Source organism: Sebastes fasciatus, chromosome 15 (genome assembly GCF_043250625.1).
Source record: "Sebastes fasciatus isolate fSebFas1 chromosome 15, fSebFas1.pri, whole genome shotgun sequence".
NCBI classification, from domain to species: Eukaryota; Metazoa; Chordata; class Actinopteri; order Perciformes; family Sebastidae; genus Sebastes; species Sebastes fasciatus.
The window spans coordinates 20744994-20762717 of NC_133809.1; the positions used below are offsets into that span (position 1 = coordinate 20744994).

Consider the following 17724-nt stretch of genomic DNA (forward strand, 5'->3'; position numbering starts at 1 on the left):
CAAGATACAAGACATTATATTTAACAGAAAATAAAATAAACTATTCAAGTCGAATTAACAGTGGTTTAACCTGCTGCTTCTGTTCTCATTTTCAATATAAACGGTAGTGCAATAATATTGGCGTTTCAGTAAGTGTGCGGAAAGATTGTTTGTGTTGTCGTTGTATTTTACTTGGCCTTTGCATATTCCACAAACAGCGAGCAATTTCTCAAGGACTTATCTCCCCTTTTTTTTTGCAAAAGCCAAAATGTTTCCAAACGCTGGACCTCCGACGCAGCTTGAAAATCTTTTGCTTGCTTGCTTCGTTTTTCTGTTGTCTTTCTGAGATTGGCGCTGCTGGCGAATGTCGATGTCGTCATACACCGGGAGAGTGAACCGGAGTAACGTGTAACATTTCTTTACTATCAAAAGTGCTACAAAATAAATCCATATAATGTTTGTCGTCCTTAAATACAAGGTGCAAATTCTTAGTATCGATACAATCGATTATATACCTTGCAAATCGATTTTAGATCGATATACGTCCCCTGTGAAGGACAACTTGCCAAGTACCTATCGATGTAGTTGGATCATAGGAATATAAATCGATACATCGATGTAGTAGATGAATCGTTACACCCCTACAACACACACAAAATCATGCAATGCAGTGTTTTTTAGATATCCATCATCTCAGAGATTTCTGATTTTTGTTTGTGGTGCTCAAAGCATCAAACAATGGTATTGTCCCCGTTACTCTGGATAATCCACCAACCCTGCTGTCAACAATTTTCATAAGGACTATTTTTTCAGTGGTAAGTAGTTCCAATAAAAACTGTTTACAGGGAGCTCTGTGGATTTTCCTTGAGTAATGGGAACACAAATTCTGGATAAAAATGTTGTTTTAGAATTTTTCTTAAATAAATATTTTTCTTAAATTTTTGCTGTTTTATTTTTTATTATTTTTAGGGCATTTATAATTTTAGGCAAAGAGGCAGAAAGAGATGCAACAAAGGTCCCTGGCTGTGAATGGGGGATGTTGTGTTTCATGGTTGCTGTCTTAACCCCTAAACACTGCAATTTTTCGCTCAGGGTAAGTGACAAAATAATAACTTACCCTTTGATTCAAACATTAAATACCTAATCGGGTGAAATCACAATGATTGTAAGTGCATCCAAACTGTTACAAAGGTGAATTTTGACACCTTATGTGTGAGGACAGAGGTGAGCCCCAACATATCCTATATGCAGTAGCTCCACTAGATGAAATGTACTGTATGTATTGCTGTGGAGTCTTTATTTAATACGAGCGGGGCTTAATTTTAGCAGGATTTAATCATATTAATGAAAGGCAGTCAAAGAGGACCTTTTGTTCCTCTGCTAAAACCCCCTACACACACACACACACACACACGCACACACACATACACACAGTCACTCAGTCCTGGGGAAATCACAGAGATAGACGTACACGCATATCTTTGTTGACGTCACGTTGCTTGGCAACATCCCAGCGTGCTTGGCTGTGACAAGCTGAGGTCTCAGCCCTGGAGCGCAATGCATCATGGGGGATTGTGTGTGCCGCGTCTTACATCACCCACAATCCCCCTTGCTGATGTAGCCACAGTCAAGACGGTGAGAATGTTCTTTGCGGCTGATCCTGGGGCCGTTTTATAACATCTGAGGTTAAGAAAGAGGGTGGGGTGGCTGATTTATCCCCCTACAGACACAGCTGCAATCATGTCCATTTGGTGCGTCTTTTGATATGTAATTAATAGTCACTTTAAGAGTTGATATACAGTAAATTTTGCGGTACACATCTGGGGCATTCATTTTTAGCCCTCCCCGCTGCTCCCTGATCAGACCCCTGACCGCTTTTCTGTAGGTGAGGCTCATTACGCTCATGTGAGAGTGTGGAATTAAACCTCCTCCTCCGAACTCATTACTGTGAGCTAGATTTCACCGGCTGCAGATAGGCAATGCGGTGGTGCTGCTTTTAAAGCCAGAGCCAGATAATTAGAAACTTTAGAAGCACATTTCCCATGGCTATAGCCAGAGTGAACAACTAATTCTATTTGAACTAATTACGTTCCATAGCGCTACGTTTGGGCTATGTAATACGCCCGAGGATTTCATCACAAAGCAGTACCAGGGATGTATTTTTGTGCGTGTTCCTGACTGTACGTCATTATGCGTCGGCATTGCTCTCCATGCACAGCCCGTCTTCGCATACACAACCCCGCTCGCTCCCAATTGTGTGTATTTCAGACTGCAAAACCCCTGAGCAGGCTCAGTAATGCTTGTTTTGGGAGCGTGTTGACATCATCAAAATGCGTCAAATGAGGTTTAGACCTGCAGCTTGGGTAATGAAGTCTAAGATGAAGTCTCCCTGTTAGGACTGCAGAGCACACTGTGACCAGTGAGTCAAAATAATATTAGATATTTGAGTAAATTAGTGGCTTAGCATGACACTGAACTTCTTTGGCAATTCATGTTATTATTATTATTATTATTATTATTATTTTTGGTATTGTGATAAGGGGAGGAATAATCAGTTCTGGCTTCAGCCTGCACCTTTTCGTTTATTGCTGTAATCTGTTTTTGACATTTACTCATCATTTTGTAGCTTTATAGGCTGCTTATTTAGTAAACGATAAAGATAAATTCAGTTATATATACAGTATATTATTTATTTATTATTAACATTATTATCGTCATTATCATTATTATTATAAACACACATAGCCTGCACATCCATAACCAAAATAAATACATTAATGAAAAATCGAAATATCATTTTGACATCATAAAGCTCCTCCAAAGCCACGAAAGACATTATACATCTGTTGCATAATATTGTATTCCTCAAGATGAGTAAACTGATCTTCATGTGTAAAATCAGTGTAGTAGCCCTTTCATTCTTTGTGCACCTCTCAGTATACCTATTTGTTAATGTCTTCTCTATCTCCACATGAGTTTTTTTTTTTTTTAAAAAACACAACATACTGTATATCTTCACTGCAAAATTGAGAATATTGTAGGAGAGGGAGTCTATCTGCCTATAAATTAGGGCTGTCAAAGTTAACGTGATAACAATGCGTTAACGCAAATTTATTTTAACACCACTAATAATAATTAGAATTAAATGATAAAAAATACATAATATGAAACTACAAAATGAATTCATTGATATCTCCACCCAGTCTCATACTAGTTTATGGAGAAGGGGCTAAATAACGCTCTAAACTTAACCTTAATTTTTAGCGAGGAAAAACTGACATGGTGATTTTCAAAGGGGTCCCTTGACCTCTGACCTCAAGATATGTGAATGAAAATGAGTTTTATGGGTACCCACGAGTCTCCCCTTTACAGACATGCCCACTTCATGATAATCACATGCAGTTTGGGGCAAGTCATAGTCAAGTCAGCACACTGACACACTGACAGCTGTTGTTGCCTGTTGGGCTGCAGTTTGCCATATTACAATTTGAGCATATTTGTTATGCTAGATGCAGTACCTGTGAGGGTTTCTGGACAATATTTGTCATTGTTTTGTGTTGTTAATTGAGTTCCAATAAAAATATATATACATACATTCGCATAATCCACTCCAATGTTGATAAGAGTATTAAATACTTGACAAATCTCCCTTTAAGGTACATTTTGAACAGATAAAAAATGTGCAATCCATTTGCAATTAACCGTGATTAACTATGAACAATCACGCATTTAATCACAATTAAATATCGATTGACAGCCCTAACATAAATGCATGAGCATTACACAGCAATTTCCTCTGCTACTGCATGTACGCACATTTGTACAATATTTTAAGACAACGTAGGAACTCTTTCTGTGAGTCCATCTGTGTTTCCCTCCTTCTCCTTCTCTCTCTCTCTCTCTCTCTCTCTCTCTCTGTGGTGTCGCTATGTGTGGAAGCTCGCTCGCCCCAATAAGAGGTGTCCAAGTCCAGACCGACAGACCAAGCTGCCTAAATATAGCAGGCAGTGACAGCAGGGGACACTCCCCCCTTCTCTCGCTGTGGCGCTCAGCAGTGCTGTTTCACTACAAACTACACTAATGGAACTAGATTGTCATACAAACACACAGAAGAAGTTTGCTTTCTGCCAGCAATGTGAGACACACATTTCATCCACGCGCACACATAAATAGAGTACACACAGTCTAATACACGTGCATATTTTTCCTCTATCTCTCCCTCCAACACACACACACCCTTCCAGTCCAAATGGGATTTACTTAAGACTCAATAAAGCAGACAGAAGCACTATTGTCTCCAACACAGGCCTATTGTGTCGCACAGAGAGACTGTGACGTGGGTCGGCTGTGCTGCGTCTATGTTTACTACACAGAGAGCATTCCACTACACACACACACACAATTAAAGAGACATGCATACAAAAAAATCATGCGCACACACACAGTAGAGAAGCTTATAGAAATACATAATCAAGCATACGAGCGCTCCATCAAACAAGCATGAAGAATGAACATGCTCACACATACCACGCATACGCAGCATCAAACCCATCTCGCTCCAGTGGGAGTCTAACGGGGGAACTGAGTGATGAACAGGAGTGACACCGCCACATGCCAGGGTGTGAGATGTGCCGCCTGGTATTTTAGGCTGCGTCTCAAATTGAACATGCCAAGCCTTCAGGGGAAAACCGCTGGAGAATGTTCACCATGAGAAGCGAAATGTCCCACAGCAATATCGCTCATAATACCAGCTACAATATGTGGTTCGGCGCTGCAGAGCTGAGGCGGATGACTCGTTCATGAATCACACGCGTACAAAAAACGTAGCGTTTGTTGACATACCTGCTGTTGAGGATACTGCATCCCGCCCATGCCCATTTGGCCCCTCCCCTGCATGCTCATTGGGTATCTGTGTGGAGGAGGTGATGTGTATGGCTGGCTAGGAGGGTAAGGCCCGCCCCCTGGCTGCTGTGGGGTGGAGTAGGGATTGTTGGCCATGCTGTACAGCTGCGAGCGCTTCATAGCCATGAAGTCCATAGACACCTGTAGAGGGGAAAAAGAAAGATTAATGATTTCTTTAATATCTCACATTCACTCACGACGGTGTGTTGTGATTGGCCGAGAGCCATTCAAATGAATCCGCCCGGCATCTGCCAAGTTGGACAGAAGTCCACTTAGTGTGCACGCACGCCAAACCACAGCCAGCATTGATTTATCTTATAATTGCACAGCGAGTGGAAGCCTTAAATTAGTGTCTGCAGGTCATAAATGAACTACAAATGGAATTAAGTAAGCAACGATGTTTATTGCACGGCTATCAGGCGCAAACTTTGCTGGAGGAGGGCCAAAATATAATGATTTAATTAAAACCTAAAGCTTGTATCTTTGTTTTAATGTCTGAAAGGGTTTTGAGAGTGTTGTAAATGTTGTTTAAAGCGATGGGAAGCAATAGCAATAAAAACTCTATGGCCTTGTTCCCACAACCACAGCCCAGCAGTGCCAGTAATCGGCGTACAGCGCTCCCTCTCGCTTGCTTGTTTGCATGTCGTTGCTTACACAATAAAAAACTGGCAGAAATACTGATATCACATTTGATTTTTATGCTCTTCTGAATTCAAATAAAGAGAACAGGTAAGGGTTGACTGTCTGGCAGCGGTTCAAACTTTGCATTACGAGGCATTTCGAGTTTGCGAGTTTGAATCCCGGGAGGGAATTCAGGGCAGTGAAGCAGTCAAAGTAGCTGCTCTCCGAAGCTCCACCTTGGGAGCTCGCTTCTTAAATGAACACAAAACAAAATCAAAGAGAAGAAAGAGAAGGTGTCAAGGGCGATTTATTCCATTGTAAGTATTTCGGAGCCTTTTAAGAGGTTGTTTGGGGTTCTCAGTGAGCCATTGGAAAATTCTGGTACAGTGCGTCAGGCTAATGCTAATCTGTCACCCGTAGCGGCTTGTTTGTCTGTCTGCCGGGCAGATAATATGGACTTCTTCTATCTTCCCTCTCTCCTCTCATGCTTTCTCCCCTTTTGTCTCCGCCGTGTAGGATCATGTGTGATTTATGACATTTTGTTCCTACTGTTACACACACACACACACACACACACACACACACAAACAACACACTTTCACTTCTCCTCTCTCATCTCCAACTAACTCCCTCCTCCCCCTCCTCCTCCACCACCACCAGCTCCCTCCTCAGTTCCCTCTCCTCTTCCCAACTCAATATCACCTCGTCTAGCGTGGAGGAGAAATTGCCGTTGCCTCATATTGCCAGGCTAATATCAAGAAGACATGTCAGGGGATGGGAGCACTTTATTCAGCGGGTTACGTGCGGACGGTTACGGCGCTCCAGCTTTAAAGTGGTTTTGTCTACTGAGGCATGTGCGTGGAGTACATTGGACTATTTCACAGAGTGCGGAGGAGAGAGGAGTGTGTGTTTGGGTGGCGAGAGAGATGGAGAAAGAAAGCCAGAGAGAGAGGAATGAGTACTCTTGGGTGTCTAAAAGTTATTTCACAGCATGGAGGTGTATGTGGGTGTGTGTGAGGAGATGGGGGGTTATCCTGCAAAGGTCTGCACCACGAGGATCTCCAGAAAAAAATGCTACGTGTGTGTTTTAATGCAGGGTTTGTAGTCCTTCACTTTGCCCTCCTTCATGCGTGATACTACTAATAAGTAAAGCATTCCGTACTACAACGTTGTCGAAGTCACTGAATGCACCGGCAGTACCGATCTAAAATGAAATATTCAACCAGCAGACAAAACTGACATCTCATCTGACAAAATGATTGCCAGCATTAGAGTAAAGCACATTAGGGAATAATTAAAGTTATGAGCCATTGTGGTGTAAAATTCATTTAAAAATGTTTTTTTGATAGAAAAATCAATTGTACTTTTGAAATGCTGATGGATGAACTTCAAGTTCAAGAAGCAAAAATTGTTCCCGATTGTGTTTTTTTCCCCAGAAAAAACCTTGAATCATCGTATTATTTATCTCGACTCCTTATTGCTCAGTAAAAACGATGAAGAGCTTGACTGAACAGGAACGAGAGTGATCTAATAACTTAATTCAGGATGATTTAGTCCTTCAGTGCATCTGAACTGAGCTTTATACAGAGTTAAAGCTGATTGCAAGTTGGAGCAAATATGATTAAAAAAAGTTATTTTTATAAAACGGTCACTATATCCTGACAGTAGTGCATGAGACAGGTAATCTGAAAAACAATCATGTGCCTCTGTGTCCTCCGGTGCCCTCCGGGGCTCCTAATGGCATCTGCAAGATTTCACAGACTGGAGGAAAACAACCAATCAGAGCCGAGCTGGAAACTGCCATAAAATATGAATTAATATTCTGTTACTGTAATGCCTATTTCTCGCCTCAAATGTTTCTAGAATCATCTTGTAGTGTACTGTTTAGCTGTAAAATGAGAAAGTTTGTGACCCAGCAGCCATGTTGAGAATAGTTGAGGAAATACCAAGCACCGCCCACCGGCCAGAGCATACTCCCTCATTTCACAGCTAAACAGTACACTACAAGATGTTTCGGGAAACATTTTCCACAAGAAATAGGCATTATAGTAACAGAATATTAATTCATATTTGATCAGCGCTGCCGTTTTATCGGAGTTTGCGAGTGATTGACAGCTGCCGCCTTTGAAAGAACAGCCAATAGGAACGCTCTCTCTCTGAAATGAAGTCTCCCGTCATGGGCTAGATGTTTTAAAGCCTGAAAACAGAGCCATGAAGAGGTGCAGAAGTCTAGTTTTTTCTCAGAGCAGTTGAATTACAATATGCTGAAAGGTTATTATGGAATTTTTGCCCAATGATGCCAAAAATATTCTGCCTAGTGCCGCTTTAAACCAACTTAATATCAAAGAAGAGATTTGTTTAAAAGAGTGTTTTGTTTTTTAAACAGACTCTGGTCATATGCTTCTAATGTAGCGATAATGGTGTTTAGGCTAGAGCGGAGGGAAACACATGACCTTAAATGTTTGTACACTCAGAACACGCCACAAGCCAGACACACACACACACACTGTACACAGGTCCGCTAAGCAATATCTGCTGCGAAAAGGGCGACGCTCTCCAGTTTCCGAAAAATCCAGGGCACTGTGCCACCCGTGATATGGGACACACACCCCCTCCCCCAGCTCCATCCAGTTCACCAATCCATCTCAAGAGGTCCTCCGTTTGCCAAAAATGCTGAGCGCGACACAAGTAAATCCCCTCACACGGCTGCCAAGTGTAAACACGCGCTTGCAAAAAAAAATAAAAAATGTTAACTGCTGCACTTAGAAAGGCACTGGACACAGAAAACAACTTCAGAGCTTTGAGAGCGCACACACACACATGCACAGACATGTGTATTAGAAGCATCTTGCACTGGCTCTCATCTCTCTCCCTCTCTTGTGGGAAATCCTTAAATAAAACCGCCACAATAAAATGATATAGAGCTATCTAATGCATTGGTCCATCTTCCACACATGGCATTATCCACACCTGTCCACGGAGGCAAAAAGAATGAGTATCTCCCCAAACGGAGCCTCGTATCTGCTCTCATGACAAGTTCCACTAAATGAGATTTCAGCCCACTGCAGCCTTTTGCTAGAGATATGCCCACCATTTCCCTCACACCACCAGGCATAAAAAAAAACCCCGACAACAATTCTTGACAAATTGAAACATTATTTTTTTTCTCCCCTCAGAGAAATGGCTGTACTTAGGAAAAAAAATTATGAATATGACACGAAGTGAATCGTGTTTGCGCCAGGAGGGACAGCAGATAAAAAACTAGAGGGAATACACAGAAATTGTTTTTTATTTCCTCTAAATGTGTTTTTCACTTTTGTTCATCTGGGCATGCCATTCAATGGAGGAGGGGAGGGAGGAGGCATGGGAGACAATAGTAATTCAACTGCTAAATTTAAAATTCAATTTATGAACTCCTCTCCAGCGTTCTGACTCTCAGTTTTTTTTCTTCTTCTTCTTCTTTTTTTTTTTGCAAAACAAAGCCATTAAAACAGAACATGGGTGAAATTACTGTGGGGTGAAACCTGTTAAATTGCTTTTCTGAGCTCAATCGACAACATTTTTATGTTGCAAAAAAAAATTATTTTATTCCTTCTCGCTTTAATGTGCTAAGTTGTTAATCAGAAAGAGACAAAATGCTCGACACAAAAGGCTCGGATGTGTGGATTATGAGACACACACTGGGATCAAACAAACATAAAACAATATTGGTAAATGGTTATTATTCCAATTTCGTTTGGAATGCGGGAATTATTTTTCAAAAAATCTTCTGATTTATCGGCCGTGGTGAATCGAACGGGGCTGACACACACACAAACACACACTTACACTCTGTGTCCCTGTGGCGATTGCTACCCTTGTCCTTCACACCAGATGACCAAATCATCACCTGTCTGCATCAGCCCTTCATTTCAGTTATTTACTCTCCACACACACGGAGAGGAAACAGTGCAGAGTAGTAGTAGTAACAATACAGCGAGATCAGTGTTGCTACAGGGCTGTAGTGTTTCCGCTAAAATCCTCCGACTCAAAACAGTCTTATCATACAACCAACACTGTAATAAAAGACGTCCCTTCATATGTTCTTTATGGACTACAAGCTGCTTTATTGAGCGGCAGCTACTACAGAAATTGTTTGAACCTCAAAAGAGCCGTTCACTGAACTATTATGGTCCGTTAAATCACCTGGTGGTTTAATACTGTCGAGAACAACAGCTTTTTCCTGTTGGACAGGCAACAGTTCCTAAAAAAAACCCCATCTCAGGCCAAAGTAGCTACACTGTTGAGTCTTCAGTGTGATGTCCTGTACAAAAATAGCAGGATTCATATTTTCAACTATCATATTATAAAAACCTATTTGGCGCAAATTAGTGCCATGTGAAAATGGTTCTGAATATCACCACGGAAAAACTCATCAAACCTGATTGTGTATGAAAATTAGCCCCAAGATGCCTTTTTGGTATTGATTATCTTCTCCCTTTCTTGGAAGGACTAATGCTGAATGCCGGCTTTTATACCTGCGTAATGAAACCATTTTAGCCGGTGTGTGTTTGCGAGGAGAAACAAATAAGGATAATTATTGTCAACGGATCCTCTTTATCTTCTGTGCCGCGTCTGCCTCTGGAGAATCAACATGCTGCAGCCAGAGCTGGTCGGTCTGCTGGGACAATCAGCCTTGTCTTTTATGTGTTTTATTTATACCACGCAGCAGAGCACTCTCCGATTCCTATTACACTACGGGGCCCCGGCGATGCCTCGGCCTCCTAAACAAAGCTCTCTGCGTTCCAGGCTTGAGATCCTGTGCATTTGGGGCCTACTGTTTCAAACAGAAGAAACATAGAAAGGGTGGAAAGAGAAAAGACGGGAGAGGGGGAGAGAGGGAGAGGAGAAGAGAGACTGCAGCAGTGGGCGAGTACAGATCGAGTTCCATATTAATGTGTGCAAATTCCCCCGCTCCTGCTGACTAAGATTAGAAAAATTAATTTCATGGATGCAGAGACAATACTGATGTCATCAAGCGGAGAGGAGAGGAGCAGCGCGCTGTTAACTCCTCCCTGCCCGGCCTCCGTGAGGAATAGATCACTCTTTAGTATCGGGCCATCATTTCATTTCACTGCCTGGGATTCAAGCAAGTTAACTAAATGCTGACAACAACACACACCACTTAGCCCTGACAGATCTTTCCCATCCCCATCCTAAAAACAGAAGGGCTTATTGTGTAAGTGTGTGGTGAAGCTGGGGCTGTGTGCATGGTGGCGTTCCCATGTGACTGCCGCATCGCTAAGAAGACCAAATTCAGTGAATTATGTCTTGAAACACAATCTCATCCCGCATCTCAGCACGCACGCCTTGTTAGTAGAAAGTCTCGTAATGAATGACAGAGTGAAGAGTAGTGCCGGTCCGCGGGGAGCTGGGCAGAGCCAAATTGCCTTTCCTCAGCCCAATATGCCTGGATGGCACAGGCAGCTAGGCATGAAGGCTGGCTAGCAAAGAGAGGCATGAAATTATCTGAGGAGAGAGAGAGAGGTGCAGGGAGTGACAGCCGAAACATATACACTGTATGTTTGGCGATGATGATGCGAGTTGAGAAAGAAAAGGCAGACAGACAGAGAGAAGCCAGATAAGAGGCTGTTGTTATGCGGCCGACCGGCGTGCTTTTGTGTTTGGCGCAATGCACATAATTGCTCTCTCTCCTGCGTCGTCCTCGGAGCTGTTGATCGGTGTGCCCTCTGCGTTTGACACCAATATTTACACCACGCACACACATCAGGGCGCTCGGAAACACACCCACCCATTCCAAACCCCCCCCCCTCCCGTGTGCGTGAGGAAAAAGTTCCCGAGCGTTCGGTTCGTCACGGCCGGCACAAAGACGTCATTAAGTGAGGGGAGGAGGGGGGGGATGGAGGAGAGGTGGGGAGGGAGGAGGGAGCAGGAGAGGCTGCTTCATCTGTCTCAAGTGAGATTGGGGTCGCAGGGTCGTCGGAGCCCTTTTCCTTCGCCAAGACTGAGAGCTAAAGAAGCGGCAGAGACAGAAAAAAAAAAACCCTCAATGACAAAAACGAGATGCGGCTGACATGCCTGCGACACGCCATTAGAGAAAGAAAACAAATAAAATGCAATCGTCTGCAAACAGTAGAGGAAACACGTGTGGAAGAACACAGAGCACAAATTTGCTAGTCAAATCTCCTGCCAGGATGCAGTTTTCCAAAATTGAATTCATTCAGATTTCCACTGTATAATAAGGAGTAGACTCATGGATAAAAAAGATAAACATGCACAGGTTCTGGTTAGAGCAAAAAAGCTTTTTTTCTAGGGGACATTTTGTAGTGTTTTTCAAGTCTGGTCAGAGATCAGAATTCCTCATTCTTTTCTCTTCTAACACATTTTTTTCATGTGCTGAGCATGTGTTTTTAAATCATCTGACAAACTTTGCTCCAAATCAGCAGTGTTTCCCCTTGAAAAAGTTTCTCGCTGGGTAGAAAATCCATTGAAAAGCCTCTAGGTAAGACGGCGTGGCGGTACAACTATTGCTTTGAAACCAATGCAAATTAAATGCTTTCAGGAAACAGGGAAGGCACCTCTTGCAGCGCTGCTTGCCTATTTTCATAGAATCGGTTTCTGATGTGGAGGAGGGAGAGCCTCGCTACATTTCCCAGCCCTTTCTTGTCTCTCAGTCCTGTGTGTTTCCTGCCTGTCGCGACCCTGGGACAGCGGAGGGCCGCTGAAAAACCCCATTTCATCTGAGGGCCGCGGTGGAACGAGAGGAATGCGCTCCTCTCTAACTTCCCCCAGCCCGCAGAACCCCATGGAGAGATGCTGTTACACAACCAAATGAAAAAGAGAAAAAAAGGGGCAGGAGGGAGGAAAATAACAATAACTCCATCTGCCCCAAAGAGAGAGAACAGGCCATTTGAGTAAATGTGCTGCCCTTTTGCTTCCCACGTCTCCCGGAGCCGAGCCGAAATGCTGGTATTAAATATGCAGGCTAGATTTCCCCCCTTATTCAAGGAAATCACCACCTTTGCTAATGGAATGGTATTGGAGAGGAACTGCGTTTTCTACAGCATGGATAATTATGAACGAGGTCCCGTATCGCCAAGTGTGTTTATGAATTAGCAATGGTTATTCATGATATTGTGCTCAGAGTAGGGTGAAAATACATAAGTGAATACTAAGCGAGCAGACCAACAGAAACGATGCTAAAGGGTCCTGAGGGGGCTTTCTCTGCCATCCATTAGTCTTCCCTGTAAGGCAAAGCTTAACGAGCTCCTCAGGCTGGGAGGCTGGCCATAGAGGGAGAGGGAGCGGAGTAAATTATGAATGCGAAAGCTCCATCTAAAGCAAGACCACAATAAGCCCCCGTCCCCGTTATTAAGCTCTCTTCCACCTTGATTTTGTTTGGCGCTCGTCCTGAAACAGGTGTAGTATTCCAATAAAAAAATATGTCTTTCATCAAGGAATTAATAAATTGTAAAAATACCGGATCTATTAAAAGCAAGTTGTCAAACTAGGTCATACCCGTGGTGCAGTTAAAGAGGTTCCCCACCAAAAAACAAGGATTTACATTCAGGCTGCTTGTTTTGGAGCACTGCCCAGTCCTCCAGGGTGAAACCATCCATGTTTCTCCTGCGGGTGATCCATCACTTAAAAAACAAAAACACAAATAACAAACAGATATCCTGACCTTCCTTCCTCAGGCGGATATTAGATACTCATTAAAAGTCACCTGAAACAATTTGAACCAAATTGATTTCATTATCGGACTCGGCACGACGCACCAGGCCCCCACGTCTGATAGCTCAGCGGGAAATTTACAAAGTTAATTAGAAAAAAATTGATTTTCATATCATTTCTTTCCCCCTCCGCTTTGCTTTATGTCACTTTGCCGTCGTAAAGTGACATGGAGAGGGGCTTGTTGACGCGCGGCGGCGGGGATGTTCAGTGTGAATGGGAACACAGCGGGTTAGAGGCTTGAACATTGTAAGTGGAACCAGAAAATGTATTCCAGTTTCCAGTGCTAATAGAACAGTGTGTGTGTGTGTGGCTATGACAGATTGTGTAATAGCATGTTAAGGTAGTGTTTGCTCCCCCCCCCAAACCCCTACGCACCAATATCTCTTCACCTCTTGCATACATACACTCAAACACACACTCCACCGCCACCCCACCTCAATATAGCGCTCACAGCAGCAGCAGACGTGGCCTTAATTTCCTCGCGTAATGAATGTGAGCCTCCACTCTTCCACCCCGCTGCGAAGGCTTCCCCAGGAATGGGCTCCTCGACCTGGGTTAGGGACCCTGGAAATAGGCTTCCTCCCCCCCCCGCCTCCCCCGCAGCCCCTCCAGGTCACCCTGTGGGAGGCCCCGGGCTCTGTGAGCCCAGGCCAGGCCTCCCATCTCCAGGGCCCTGACTGGGAATCAATCACCAAAGCTGGCTGGGAACAAGAGGTGGGGGGGAGCCGGGTCGATCAATGGGAGCCTGTGGGAGCCCTGATGCACGGCCTGACTGCACATACACACCTCTGACTCGCACTTAACTCCACCATTCACTCCCATTATTGCTATGCCCCGGGGCAGCTATGTTTACTGTGGACTGAATGTGCCAGACCATATGAATAACATATGACTGAGAAAATTGAGTGATATTTGCTATTAATTAGATTTGGACATGATCACGCTGAAAATGATTGTGACTATGGTCATCTCCTGTGTAGTATCCATCATTTTCATCAGCCTCATATGTTTTCACTATATGAGACAAGAAAATTAAACTAAATCTGTTATTAAATTCAACATTTAGTAACCGTGTTACCACACACTGTATCTAAATCAGAGCAAGCCCACCTATGGCCAGAACAAGTAGCCTGAACGTGAGTTGTTTTACACACTGAACTTTGACCGACCTTTTATGTTCAGGTTTTTTATTAAAAGGCCAGACGCATTAAAGGGATGCACATATTTCCCTGGAGAGGCCACAGATCCTTTGGCTGCAACACACACGTTTCACCATGTGTTCGATACTGTGAAAGAAGGTGTGCGTGTATTTATTGTATGTATTCACAACCACCTACATGGCGATTTTCATGTAAACCAGGCGCATATTTATGTTTCTAAACACTACGAGTGCAAGTGAAACTGATTCTGAAAACAATATGTTTATGATGTTTCATGTGGGTGGATGTGTGGATGCACACACACATCAGTATATTAACCAACTGTAAATGCACAGCATGTCGGTGAATGTCTGCCAGTATCAGTAAAACATGTGTATAAGTATTTTGTGTGTGTGTGTGTGTGTGAGTGTGTGATCAGTGCGTACCATCTGTGTCCAGATGTTGCGTAGAGAGCAGGCTGCGTGGACAGCCAGACAGTTGGCAGGCCTTCTGACAGGCCTGTGTTCCTTATTGATAGAGGGATCACAGAGACAGAAGAGTCAGCCGTGCTCAGCTAGACCACAATATTGTCCGCTCTGCTGTTATTCATCCCAGTCAGCCAGGAGAAAATGGGATGTTCGAAGCCAAGTTTATAGCTGTCAGATCTGGGCCAAATAGGAGTTGAATAGGTTTCAAACATTTGGAAAACGGCATGAGGAACGTTTGATTTTTCATACAGATGCCGCCAGATTCTTGTGCCAGAGCTGAAGAAATTCATTGTATTTCATTTTCTGACAAGGATTTTAATACAGATGACAATAAAGCTGAGAGTGAAGTGCACAGCCCGGTGCATTGGGGTGAACAACAACGAGGGCCAACATGTTGGCGCAGCGGTTTGACTGGTTCTTGTGTGTTGTTGGAGGTGAGATTGAGGCACAGTGTAGCACAACAGGAAATACATAAGCAATTTATGTCTGAGTGTTACTCAAATACTTAATCCAGGAACCTCTGTGTGTCAACACTGAGTAAATACTTTGGAGATCCGAAGCCATTATCATAGTTATATACTAGGGCTGTCAATCGATTAGAATATTTAATCACGATTAATCGCATGATTGTCCTTAGTAAGACGTGATTAATCGCAAATTAATCACACATTTTTTATGTGTTCAAAATGTACCTTAAAGGGAGATTTGTCAAGTATTAAATACTCTTATCAACATTGGAGTGGGTAAATATGCTGCTTTATGCAAATGTATGTATATATTTACTATTGGAAATCAATTAAAAACAACACAAAAATAATAACAACACAAAACAATAACAAATATTGTTCAGAAACCCTCACAGGTACTGTATTTAGCATTAAAAAAAATCTAATTTTAACATGGCAAACTGCAGCCCAACAGGCAACAACAGCTGTCAGTGTGTCAGTGTGCTGACTTGAATATGACTTGCCCCAAACTGCACGTGATTATCATAAAGTGGGCATGTCTGTAAAGGGGAGACTCGTGGGTACCCATAGAACCCATTTTCATTCACATATCTTGAGGTCAGTGCTCAAGGGACCCCTTTGAAAATGGCCTTGCCAGTTTTTCCTCGCCAAAATTTAACACAAGTTTGGAGCGTTATTTAGCCGCCTTCTTGACAAGCTAGTAAGACATGCTTGGTACGTTTGGTACCAATGGATTCCTTAGGTTTTCTAGTTACATAGGATACCAGTATCTTCACTCTAGCTTTAACTGAGCCCGCTACAACCTCCGAAACATCAAATAGCGTCCGGGCCCAACAGCAGATTTTTTAAGAGGTTAATTAATAATCGCAAGTTACGTTAAAGAAATAAGTGGCGTTAAAACGAATTTGAATTAATGCGTTATTATCGCGTTCATTTTGACAGCCCTTATTATATACACACATATATTGTAAAATGAAGCAAATGTCCCTTAAAAAATAATCTCAATGTACAATTCTGTGTTTCTCCTATATTCAGAATTATGAGCGCCGCTGCTAAAATTTCAACACGATCATCACCATCTGTTTTCCCGTTTCACCGAGTGCAGGGCTTAGCCTCTCCACACACACAGAGCGGAGCAGAGGAGAGACATGTGAAGTGAAAATAAAGTTGTCAGTACCGGTTACAAACGGTCTCGGTAGTGAATAACACGCTACCGTGCTGACGAAGTCTGTGTTTTTGTGCTTTTAGCTGAGCAAGACCAGCAAATATTCGGTTAACACAGATCGTTGATGGGCTGTTTCGCCTTCATTGTTCTCCGTGAAGTTTGCATGAGCACTGTGCCGGACCTAAAAAATTCCCTTATGAATTCTACATGGCTTGTCAGCAACTGGTCATATGGTAACTTAGGAGGCAATTTGGCCTTGTGTGCTCTGATTAATTTGGCATGCAGTTAACACAGCAGTCATAATTTTGTTTTAATGAATACTCAACTCCTGGCATTTGCTGCTGGCATCACTGCTTTGGAAGAAGGAAATACCGGGAGTAAACAGGCAAACCAGCTTTAAAAGTGACGTACTTGTGGATCTAATTTATGCCGATGTGAACAGTGGTTCATGTGGATTTCGAAAAAGTATCTCATAAATATTTGGAAAAGTAACTGATAAATTAAACTTTAAAGAAACTTTAAAGTGTTAAATTTGAGAATGTAATTTGGTGTGGTGGTGGGTCATAGTAGCAGTGTTTGGGGCCCATCCACTGCCTCAAAGTAGTCAACCTAGGGGAACACGGCAATTACTAACAACTTACATACCTTGAAGTAAGCTAAACTAAACTATCCGGCACATTATTATTGCAGTTTTTCTACTTTTGAGCTTTTACAAAAGGCATCTGTTGACTGCCTAGTTTCCATTATTGCCTTGCAGAACTGTCTCCCTGACCTCGCACCCTGTGCCATCTTTCTTCCCTGGCTCCTGCCAGAGTTATGGAGCAGGGCCGACGTTTATGGAGGGCAGACCCTTTTCCCGGAGCTTTGATCCAGAAAGTTCTATAGCTTATAGTTTTGCAGGGGTCATTCAGGAGGAGCCATGTGGGCAGCAGTGTGTGTAAGTGAAAGCACATTGAGCTGCTCATTTTAAACAGAGCCTCGGTGCGGAGGCTAGTGCAAAAGGGCCTTGGAGGACTCGAGGGGTTATAAAGGTGCATGTTGGGAGTGTGCATGTGTCTGTGAAGGCTATGCTCTACCTGCTTGTGCGGGTGTAAGAAAGGAAGAGATACACAGTATTAATCCTTGAAAAAAAAAACACAAAAATGAAAACAAGTGCCAGAAAATAGAGAATCGGACGGCAACCCAAAATTTCATCAGGCAATATCACAGCTCTCATATCTGTCATCTCT

The 17724-nt window shown here is 43.0% G+C and overlaps 1 protein-coding gene across 6 annotated transcripts in view; it reads right to left on the reverse strand.

The window, feature by feature from the left end:
* Positions 1-17724, reverse strand: part of LOC141752062 (AT-rich interactive domain-containing protein 1B-like) — a 235278-nt gene that overhangs the window by 168828 nt on the left and 48726 nt on the right. For all 6 annotated transcript variants that reach the window (XM_074609864.1, XM_074609863.1, XM_074609860.1 and 3 more), the window contains one exon: positions 4822-5022. In XM_074609864.1, coding sequence (XP_074465965.1) covers positions 4822-5022 — 201 coding nt within the window. The remainder of the gene's footprint in view (positions 1-4821; positions 5023-17724) is intronic.